Source organism: Sminthopsis crassicaudata, chromosome 5 (genome assembly GCF_048593235.1).
Source record: "Sminthopsis crassicaudata isolate SCR6 chromosome 5, ASM4859323v1, whole genome shotgun sequence".
Lineage (NCBI taxonomy): Eukaryota > Metazoa > Chordata > Mammalia > Dasyuromorphia > Dasyuridae > Sminthopsis > Sminthopsis crassicaudata.
In genome coordinates this window covers 199435338-199447422 of record NC_133621.1, presented here as the reverse complement: position 1 = coordinate 199447422, position 12085 = coordinate 199435338, and the positions used below count along the sequence as shown (strand labels likewise).

General features: G+C 35.6%; 1 protein-coding gene across 2 annotated transcripts in view; it reads right to left on the bottom strand.

Moving 5' to 3' along the window:
- Window positions 1-12085, bottom strand: part of LOC141542439 (tubulin alpha-8 chain) — a 29410-nt gene that overhangs the window by 8632 nt on the left and 8693 nt on the right. Inside the window, exons 1-3 of one of the 2 annotated variants that reach the window (XM_074266841.1) lie at window positions 7301-7576; window positions 6906-7128; window positions 4182-4330 (exon numbers count right to left, since the gene is read on the bottom strand). In XM_074266841.1, the coding sequence (XP_074122942.1) occupies window positions 4182-4330; window positions 6906-7128; window positions 7301-7303 (375 nt within the window). In that variant the 5' untranslated portion in view covers window positions 7304-7576. Of the gene's footprint in view, window positions 1-4181; window positions 4331-6905; window positions 7129-7300; window positions 7577-12085 lie in introns of those variants that run through there. The other variant, XM_074266840.1, reaches the window with a different exon arrangement.

The window sequence follows — 12085 nt, the reverse complement described above, 5'->3', positions numbered from 1 at the left end:
TGTCTCTCTGTCTGTGTCTGTGTCTCTGTCTCTCTCTCTCTCTCTCTCTCTCTCTCTTTTTTTTTTTTAATTTTTTACTGATGTATTTTCTTTTAAAATTACAAACACTGGGGACAGTTAGATGGCACGCATTTAGATAGAGCACGCCCCTGAAATCAGGAGGACCTGTTGTGTATTCTAATAGCATTGTTGTTATTGTATAAATTGATCTCCTCAGATTAATTATTTATAATCCTCAGGATTGATCATTTTTATATGGATGTTTATACACACACACACACACATATATATAATTCTTCTGGTTCTGTTCATTTCACTCTGCATCAGTTCATATAAATCTTGCCATTAACTTTTAAATAATCTATTTCCTCATTTCTTACAATGCAGTATACCATCACATTCATATACCACAATTTAATCACAATATAATTTAATTGATGGATATATTCTTATTTTCCAGAATTTAGCTACCACAAAAAAACTGCTATAAATTTTTTGTACATAAAATATATTTTCTTCTTGCTTTGAACTCTTTTGAATATAGGCCTAGCAATGACATAAATGGGTCAAAAAGCACATACTGTTTATTAATTAATTAATTATTAATTAGTTTTATAATTCCAGATTGTTTTCTAGAATGCTTGTACTATCCATAGGTTCACCAACAGGTCTTTGGTGTGCTTGTTTTCCCACAGCTTCTATATATTATTTTTCTTTTAAAACTCTTTTTTATTTTGATGCGTGTGAAGAAAAATCTTAGAAATGCTTCATTTTGCATTAATTACAGTTAACAGGAAAAAAACAATCCTTTTTGGAAGTTTCTTTGATAAAGCTCTCATTTCCAAGATTTATAATGAATTAAATTTATAAGAATAAAAATCATTCTAGGTTATGAATAGGCAGTTATTAAGGGAAAACCTCAGGTTGCCTATATGAAAAAATGCTCCATATCACTGCTAATTAAAAACCATTTCTCCTTCTACCTATTTTTCCCTTGAAGTTTTGACTTCAGATCCACTGATAGTCCCTTAAAGAACTGGGGTGGGAAGACAGCTGGTGGAACTCAGAGACTGGATGGAGAATCAACTATATTGGAACAAGGTAAGGGTCCTAGGATGTCCATCAACTAAGGAATAGCTAAACAAGTTGTGCTATATGATTATAATGAAATACTGTTGTTCTATAAGAAATAATGAATAGGAAAATCTGCAAAGACTAATATGAAGTGAAAAGAGAGTTAAGTGAGCAGAACCAGGAGAACAGTACACTTACAGAAATATTGTTCAGTGATCAACTATAAATGATTTATTCTCAGCAATTCACTGATCCAAGAAAATTCCAAAAGACTCATAATAAAAAAAATGTTTTCCACCTTCACAGAAAGAACTGATAGAATCTGAATGCAGATTTTTTTCCAGGGGTGTTTTTGTTTTTTGGTCTGGATTTTCTTTTACAACATGACTAATATAGAAATACATTTTGTATGATTACATATTATGACCTATATCAAATTGAAGGAAGATGGGAAAGAGAAAATTTGGAACTCAAAAAAAAAAATTAAGTGTTAAAAATTGTTTTTATCTATAACTGGTTAAAATACTATTTAAAAAATACAAGGATCCTAGTTATTGAAGTTGCAACACAAATCAGACAGAACAGGACCAACAACAAAACTAGACTGAATACTGAATTCCTGAACTACTGGGAATGATTCAATAGAGAGATGAGAGGATAGGAGGAGAAAAGGATAGGAGGAGGCTCAATTTCTTAATCTAAAAAATGGAGTTAGACTGGCTGACCTCTGAGCCCTGGACATTCTTCTATAATCTATTGGAACACATGCTCCTTACTTAGTGTCAAATACTTTCAGTTCCCAGGTGGCAGCTCCATTTTTATCTGAAATTCATAGGCAAGCGGTATTTAAGAGCTGGAAGGGACCTGAGACAATCTAATCTTTTTTTTTAATATTTAAATGATTTTTATTTATATATGCATTTTGGGATACTTCTACTAAAAGATCAATGCATTAAGTCCTCAAATTTATGAAATAGCCTTAAACAATTTATATCACTGCAAAATCACTTGGTAGCTAATGCTCTCATGCTACATTGTGCTAGTAAGTTAATAAATATCTTTACTTCCTTTTAGTCTTCAATACTTCAATGTATATAGGATTTTATTTTGTGGAGATTTACCCAATTACAATCCATCTATGTCTTCCCATCTTCCTTGATTCTTCTTCATATTTTCCCATAAGATCTCTTTATTTATTTATTTTTTTGACAATCTAATCTTTATATTTCATTTTATAAATAAGGAAACTGAGTCCCAAAGAAGTCACATGATTTGCTTATATTGAAACATTTAAGCAATGGAAGAGCAGAGACTAGAATCAACATGGGTTCCGCAATGACTATACTAAACTTAAAACCCTTCTTCATAGGAGAAAAGACAATGGCGTTACACAACAATCAGTCAATTAAAAGGATTTCTGAGGCTCAGTGCTGCTTGATATTACAATGATCTTTTGCCAGTGAACTTGCTGCCAAAACCTACAGAATCAGCCTTAGAGCAGAAGCTGCAAACTCTAGCTAGACCTTACTTGAGAATTTCTAAACATCCTGCTGCCTGGCTTTTACTGTGTCTACATATGTCTTCTTCCTTAATCTCCACTATTCATCCAAAAAGCATTAAAAAACTATAATATCTCTCACCTTTTTTCTACAACCTTTTAAGCAGTTGAGAACTTTCTCCCTCTCTGCTCATTTGTAGGATCTCTCCCTCACAAGCCTTTTCTAAGATGATGAATGTTTTTAATTAGGGTATCAGACTATTTCATTTCAGGTGACTATATGGGTCTGGGGGTATTTGGTCACAAATCCAATTTTCATAAAAGGACTGGGCTGGTCTAGGGCTCTTTCTAAGAATTTACCCTGTAGCAGACACCTCATATTCATGACTCCAACATAAATGGATAAGTGTTTAAGTTACTTCTAGAAACTAAAAATGTTAGCTTTCTTTTCATCTGAACTCCTCCAAAGGCTACCTGGTAGAAGCAGTAATTGGGCATTAGTCTATGACATATAATTGAGAAGGAAGACAATTATCTATATTCTAAGTTCAGGCCTTAACCAAGCAACTCGATCTCTTTGGAACTTAATTCCTCTTGGTTTCATATCACCAAAAATTAATACCCTAACCTCAGGGGAAGAACTGGTGATAATGTTAGTCCCAGGAGATACACATCTGACCCATGATCTATACATGTTTATGGTGATGATTTATATGCTACCTAGAAAAATGAGTCTTAAGAGCAGGAGTGGAGGATGATACAATTTGAACTCAGCATATAACTGTTTTTGGTCTCCCTTCTCAATTTGGGCACAGTAGGCTCAATAGTATCTTCCTCAGATAATCCTGGAAAGATTTCAGGCAAAAAAAACTGTTAAAGTCCCTGATCTCTAGCTGCCACCTAATTATACATTTAAGTTGGATTCATGAATTTACAAGGTCTACATTTTACACAGCAACATCAATATTACATGACGATCAATTCTAATGAATGTGACTTTTTCCAACTATGAGATGATTCAGACAAGTTCCAATGATCTTGTGATGAAGAGAGCCATCTCTACCCAGAGAGAGCACTGTGGGACCTGAGTGTGGATCACAACATAGCATTCTCACTCTTTTTCTTGTTGTTCACTTGCACTGTTTTCTTGCTCTTTTTCTTTCGTTTTTGATCTGATTTTTCTTGTGCAGCAAGAGCATTGTATAAATAACTTTACACATAGTGGATTTAACATGTATTATATAATATGTATAAAAAAGTTTACAAGGTCTAGTACTAGATAAAGCACAGTCTTGTCATTAGACCTGAATTTTAGTTCCAGCTCTTCCATTAGCAGTCTGACCTTAACAAGGAACTCAATCTCTCTGGAACTTAATTTCCATAACTACAAAACGAAGAGGTTGAACTAGATGATTCTCCCAAGAAGGGCAGTGGTAACAATTCCCTTGGACCCCACGTTCTATGAACGCCTATGGACATCACTATTTCTCAGAAGGTTCATCTTTTAAAGCTAGGACCAATGGCTTAGCATAGTAGGACCTTTGCCTTGTTAACTCAGAGAGAAGTGTGCCTTCACTGTTCCCAACCCTTAACTTTCCTAGCTACTTACCAGCTTCCTGATTCGATCCAAAACCAGGTCAATGCTCTCCTTGCCAATGGTATAGTGGCCACGAGCATAATTGTTGGCAGCATCTTCCTTCCCAGTGATCAGCTGCTCTGGATGGAAGAGCTGTCGATAGGTCCCAGCCCGAACCTCATCTACACAGAGAAAAACATGAGTATCCAAAGCCAGAACTAACACTTTCCCTGACCTGAACACCTGGAATCAGTGTAGGATGAGGAAAAGGATTCATGTTGAAGGCAATATAAATTTGCTAATCTCAGCCCTCCCCCTCCCCAGTCCCCAGCCTCTCTATTGCTCAATTTTTTTCTTTTTTTATTAATTAAAACTTTTCATTTTCAAAACACATGTATGGGTAATTTTTCAACATTAACCCTTGCAAAACCTTGTGTTCCAATGTCCCCCTTCCCCTTTGCCCTTTCCTAGATGACAAGTAATCCTATATATCTTAAACATGGTAGAAATTTATATTAAATCCAATATATGCATACATATTTATACAGTTATCTTGCTGCACAAGAAAAACCAAATCAAACAGGAAAAAATGAGAAAGAAAATAAAATGCAAGCAAACAACAAAAAAGTGAAAATACTATGTTTTAAACCAGATTCAGTTCCCACAATCCTTTCTCTGAATGTAGATTGCTCATTTCAGACAAGATCATTGGAATTGTCCTGAATCATTTCATTGTTGAAGAGAACCACATCTGTCAGAATTGATTATTGTATAATCTTATTGCTGTGTATGATGATCTCCTGGTTTTGCTCATTTCACTTCTGCTCAATTTATTTTTAAAGCAACTACTTTTCATCTAATAGCATTTTATCCCTCCTCCATTCCTTTACTCTTCTAGTACTCACTGAAACCAAGTTTTCTATTAAAGACACCTTTCTGACCTTTCCTAAAAGAAAGGTCACATTCCTTTACATTTAATCAGTCAGACAATAAGTATTTATTAAGCACCTAGTGTATGCTACATGATGTGCCAAATACTAGGGAAAGAAAAAGGCAAAAGATAGCCCTGCCTTCACAGAGCATAATTGCTAATAGGGGAGACAAAACGCAAACAATTATTAACAAACTGTACATAAAACAAATTGGGGAATGGTTGAACAACTTGTGGTAAATGATTGTAATGGAATACTACTATACTGTAAAAAAAAATGGAAAAACCTACACAAAATAATAGTGAAATGAGCAGAATCAAGAGAACATTACATACAGAAACAGGAATATTGTTTTAAAAACAACTTTGAGTGAATAAGTCATTTTGACTATTATAAATACTCAAATTAATTACAAAGGACATATGAAGGAAGATGCTAGCTACATCCAGAGAAAAACCTGATAAATAGAAGTATGTATAGAATGATTTTATATGTATATGTGTGTATTCATATGTATATATATATATATATATATAAATTTATACATATATTTGTATTTAATGATAACTATCTTGGGGAGAAAAAAGAAAAGGGGGAAAAGAAATTTACATGATACTTTATTATAGATTTAAGAGGAATAAAAAATTGTTTCATATACAGTCATCTTTTTGATTATGTTATAGAAATGCTTGTTTTACTCCATGAATTGAAAATTTTAAAAACCTAAATTTTTAAAAACAATAACAAGGAAATAATCAACAGAAGGGAGGCAATAGAACTAGGGCCTGGGAAAGGCTTCCCAGAGAAAGTGAGATTTTTAACTGGAATTTGAAGGACCAAGGAAGGATGTGGAGATGAGGAGAGAGCATTCTAAGTGAAAATGCTCTGAGCAGAGGGATGGAGTGTCTTGTTCAAGGAACAGCAAGGAGGCCATGTCATTTGACTGAAGGATTTTTGGTGGAGGGGACTAGAAGACTAGAGAGATAAAGTGGCTGCTAAGTTAAGAAGGGCTTTGAATACCAGACCTGGAAGTGATAGCAAGCCACTAGAATGCATTGAGAGCCAGTGAGCTTTAGAAAATTCACTTTGGGAACTGAATGGAGGATGGATGGAAGTAGGGAGAGACTTGTGGCAGGCTTTTATGGAGTTCCTCTATCTTTGCTTCAAATGCTGAACACAGGGAAAAGCAGAATGATATAGTAGTGAGAGCAAAAACCACAATTAACCAGTACTTTTCAGGACTGCCAAGCATGTACCTCTCAACAAAGAGGTCTAGAAGGAGATCTATATGTTCAGATATGGCCAATTTATTGATCTATTTTGCTTAACTCTGCACTTACTTGTTACAAAAAAGATATCTATTAAAGGAGGGAAAATCATTCATAAGTGACAATGATGTTTAAAAAAAAGCTTCAGAAAACTTAAAAAAAAAAAAAAAAGCAAAAAAGAAAGAGGATATTCTTATTCAAGTAAGAGTTGGACTAGATGGACTTTGGGATCCATTCCAACTCTGAACTTCTTGAGTCAGAGGACTTGAATTTGAATCCTGGCTCTTTAACAAGTTGTAGGACTTTGAGCAAGTCCCTTTCCTTCTCTCACCTTCCATTTCCTCCTCTGTGAAATAAAGAGCTTGGATTAGATGGCTTTTGGAGGTCTCCTTCAAATCTCAGGTCTATGACATTTTTACCAAAAAAATTCCAAATTTGTGGCTATTTGGTAGCACATCCAAGAAGGGGAGTTAGGTCACCTCTCTGCAAAATCAGCATTTTCCAGCATTTATCAATGTCTAATTGGAGGCAGGTGTTCCTAGTGAGTAAGCACTTACCTACTACAGAGGGTTCCAGATCAACCATTACTGCCCGGGGCACATGCTTCCCGGTGCCAGTCTCACTGAAAAAGGTGGTGAAGGAATCATCATTGTTGATCTTGCTGGCCTGGGAGCCAAAAGTGCCATCAGCTTGGATGCCATGCTCTAAGCAGAAAAGTTCCCAACAAGCATTGCCAATCTGGACTCCTGCTTGACCCACATGGACTGATATACATTCACGCTGTGAGAGGGGAGAGAAGAAGAGAAAGAATATAGAGTGCCAGTCATTCCTTTGCCTTATGGGGAGTTTGTTCATCTCTAACTAAAAATTCAATTTGTACTCATCCCACCAAGATGATCATCTTCGGTGCAGAGATATGATTCCCTAGAATTTCATGTAAAATTATACACACCATCTATCCCACCCCTCCACTCCCAAAAGGGATAGAAGTGGGAGTTTGAATGTCTAGTTATTTCCCGTGAATTTTTATTCCAAAAAAAAAAAGTTAAGCTCAAGTTTTCCTTTTTCTCTCTTCCCTTCTCTACTCCTACTAAAGTAATCACAGCCTTTAAGACAGAGTTCACTACATGCCAGCCAGCCCAGAGCCAGAAGACTTGCAACATATTCCCAGGGGGAAAAGCATGTGACTCATCTGTTTATTTCTATTCTTATCCATGGTTTGACTCAGACTGGAATGGCATTTTGAAACTCGGAGTTATCCAAAATGGGGGTGGCGTTTCCCAACCATTCCACTCAGTTGCTGGACAATAGGTCCCCTCCATGGATTCTGTGAGTTTCTCTAGGGACAGAACCAGGACATAGAGAACAAAGCAATATTCCTATTTCTTATCCCCCAAAGGGCACTAGGACCAAGTGCTTTTGAATTTGATAAATTCCAAAAATATTTAAGAAAAATCAACCATAAAGTAGACAGTACAGGTATAGTACAGGTGTAGCCTGTACCAGCTCCTGAGTAATACAGAATAAATATAATGTGTGGTCTACACTACATAGAAACATACAAGCTAAGAAAACAAGACTTAGCAAACAAATAGGAAACATTTAGGAATCAATACTAGACAGTATTAATAAGGCAGTAAATTTATAGACATAGAAATGAGAACTAGAAAGGTACTTTGCTGTTCCGTCAGATCTAACTCTTTATAAACCACATTGGAATGGGGCTTTGTTGGCAAAGATCTTGGAATGGCTTGCCATTTCTTTCTCCAATAGATTAAGGCAAACAAATTGTGACCTGTTCAAGTTCACCAGCCAGTGTCTGAGCTCATGTTTGAAGTCAGGTCTTCCTGACTTCAGACTCAGTGCTCCATCTTAGCTACCTTTAGGTACTTAAAAATCACCCAATCCAATGTCTGTATTTTCATATAAAATAGAAGAGGAGTTCAATAGATTTATGCAAGAGAAGCTAGTCAATGGTAAAAGCAGGGCTAGAATGTAAGTTCAGCATCCTTTCTCCTATATCACAATGTAAATAAATAAATTATCTGGACTATTGGAAAGTTTACTGACCTAAACTTCTCTGCCCCAAAGTCAGTCATTCAACTAGCCTTTATTAAGTAGCTACTAAAAGAAGAACAGGTAAGACTTGTAAATCAATGATCCTGACTCTCTGCCTGGAGATCCCCAAAGGCATCTCATCCCTATGGTACCCTACCCCATCCCACAGTCCCTCAACTCCACCCCTATGCTAGAACTCCCACGGGCATAAGAGTAGGCAGTTGTACTTTGGAGGTCTTTTTATGGTCTGGGTCCTTGGCAGCATAATGATTCTCTATTTCAAAATACCTATTTCATTACCTTACTAGTTTACACCCACACATGTGGCATCGGCTGTGACTTTCCGGTTTCTTAGAGGCTATCATCACTATAAAGTATTAGGACATCTCAAGCACGAACTTCCAGACATTCTCTATAAACCTAGAAGGGTAGGGTTGTGTCTTATAGTTAAAAATGACTGAATGGGGAGAGGGCAGTATTGAATTTGAGACGTTCTGTGATTCTGACCTCCCAAGTAAAATTCATCCATGTCTCTGGTCTTATTCGAGGAATAGCTCTGCCTTTAGTCTGTTTCTCCTCTTCCTTTCCTCCCAGAACAAGTCAGAATAACAGTCCCAGACATAGGGGGAGATAGGGGGAAAAAGAAAGCAGAGCAAAAACATCACTAAATTATACATACCTTTTGGCCCAGTGTTACTACTGCTAGATCCCCAAGAAACCAAAGAAAGAGGAAAAGAACTCATATAGATAAAAATATTACTAGCATCTCTTTTTTGCTATGTCAAACACCTGGAAACTAAAGGAGTGTGTACTTTTGGAGAATGGCTAAACAAATTATGGCATATAAATAGGATGGACTATTGTATTGTAAGAAATTATGAAAGAGAAGGTTTCAGAGAAACCTACCAAGAAGCATATAAATTCATATAACGTAAAGTTATATATAATCCAGGAGAATAATTTATACAATAATATTTATTTAAGTTCCATATATTTATACAATAACAAAAGAAAACAACTTTGAAAAATGTAAGAATTCTTATCATTGCAATGATTCTAGAAGATCAATGACGCTCCCTACCTCCTGATTCAAGATGTAGAACAAGACATACATTTTCAGACTTAGCCAATGTGAGAATCTGTTTAATTTGACCATGCATGTTTGGCTTTCTCTTTCTTTTTTTAAAGAGGGGAGAGAAAGAGGGATGAATAAAAAGGTAAAGAAAAAATTCAAAAAGAATTAATAAAAGATGGATGCTGAAGCATTTTAAGCACATAGAAGAAAACAGATGGCCAGAAAGAACCACAGATAAGAATGGAAGCTTTGAAAGAAAGCTATATGTTAAATTTGTTAGATATTTTAAAAAGAAAAGTTATACATAATAAAGAATTCACAATTTCATGTGCAATCCTCTTTCCATACTACTATGGATATGGAAATGTTCTCCTAATTTGATGTTTTTTAAGTTCAAAAATTTTTTAAATAGGTACATAAATGAAACAGTTCTTGCCCTCAAGGATTTTGCATTTCTATTTAGTGTTTTATTTTTCCCCACTTACATATAAAAACAATAAAAAGAATAAAATTCTTTTTTGTTGTTTTTTGCTGAGGCAATTTCGGTTAAGTGACTTGCCCAGGGTCACACAGCTATTAAGTGTCTGAAGTCATATTTGAGCTCAGGTCTTCCTGACTTCAGGATTGGTGCTTTATCCACTGTACCAACTAGCTGCCAGTAAAATTCTTTAAAAAAAAAAGAAGAAGAAGAAAAATGAAAATGGGTAACATTTTACCCACCTTTAAAAAACATATTTTGAAGTCATAAGACCCAAGTCAACTCTGGTTACTGTGTCACTGGGCAAATCACTTTACCTTTTGAACATCAGCTTCCTAATTTGTAAAATGAAGGGGTCATATGTCCAAGATCTCTTCTAGCCCTAAATCCAATGATCTATTATTCTCTGCGGAGAGGATGGGCTGAGAAATTACAAAATCCTTCAAGGATTGGCCAACTTGAATATACGGCAAATCACTAGTTTAATGACCTCCAAATGTTCATTTTTCCTCTTAATGACTTTATGAGTCCACACTATTAAGAAAACAACAATATACCCATCTTCTTTCATAGTCAACCCACCTGTAGAATTCAAAGCAGCCACCCACCTCATCTGCAGAGGTTATAAGTTACAGGGTACCAGGAATATCTAGATGGCTGCAATTGCCAAAAAATCAGTAGAGATTACTTCAGTCAAGGGCAGTGGGAAATCACCACAGAAAATAAAAGAGGAATAAACCTAAAGAGGTTATAATAAAGTAGGAAACAGAAAATCTCTACATAATTATATTCTTATCATTAGGGTCAGGGTTCTTGTCTGAGACAATAAAATTCCCCCATTCCAGTGCAGTATAAGGTACTTAGAGAAGAGAATGAGTCTTTTTTCTTTTAAAGGCTGTTTTGGGTGAAAGGAGGGGAAAAATGTAGGCTATCCTGTCCATATTCTTTAGTTTATAGAAGTGAAAAAGCAATGTAGTCTATCCTGTCCGTATTCTTTAGTTTATAGAAGTGAAAAAGCTTTCTTTATCATCATCCTAATAAGCTTCTCTATGGCCCTGAAATCTTCAAATTTCTCTAACCTCCTCGTTGAAATCCCCAAGCTCAGTGATTGATACAAAATGATAACACAGAACAATAATCAAGCCATAGCTGAATAGTAGCAGCGTTTTGGCCCCAACTAGATTCCAAAACTTCATATAGGAAGCAGAGAAAAGTAAAAAATAGCTCATAGAAATAGCTTCCTTGAAAATAGGTCATCCCTCCCTAACAGAGCCAGGGGCCAATATGCCTCAGCCAGGGGTAAGCTGATCCTACAGAGGAAATTTAAGTCCTAAATCTACTACAAACTCATATTTCAAATACCCTTTCTGGCCATCCAGGACTTACACTTATTCTTTCTAACTATATTTGTGTGGCTCTATATTAAACCTGAGCTTGTCACTCCAGGGCCTTCTGGTTTAAGGCTTGTGTGTAGTCTCCATATGAATGTACAAAGTCAGTTTTAAGGTCTCAGTTTTACTGAAAGAGGCAAATTGTTATTAAGGGGGTCTATTTCCCTGAGTGTGTGTATATGTGTGTGTATGTGCACAGAATTCTCTCCAAAAGTCACATAATCCATTCCCAACTTTCAGGTAACCTAAGCTATCCTTGATAGGGTGATCCATCTTAACTGGAAATACCAAGAGAGAAGGAAACACTATATCTTCAAAAGGTCCAATTCTAACTTCTCTATCAAGAAATCTTTTCAAATACTTTAACAGGTCATTTCAGGGTGCTATTGTAATGCATTTCTCTCTACCTGAAGAATAACTGGTCACATCATTTTTTCTAAAAGAAGTCTTTAAAGACTTGAAAAGTATTAGGTCACTTTGAGAACTACTATTGGATATTCTAAGGAAGGTACTGCCAACTGTTCTCAAATCCTGAGACTAATTCAAAATCATATTTTCAACCCTTAATTCCTCATCATGAAATATTGTGCTTTATATTTATTTGCACATATGCTTTATTGCTCAGTTAGCTTATATGCATTATGAAAGCAGGAGTTATGCCTTATCTAGGAAGTATTTAGTAAGTATTTGGTAGATGAATATTTATTGAACGTATCTTGCTATCTTACATGGCAA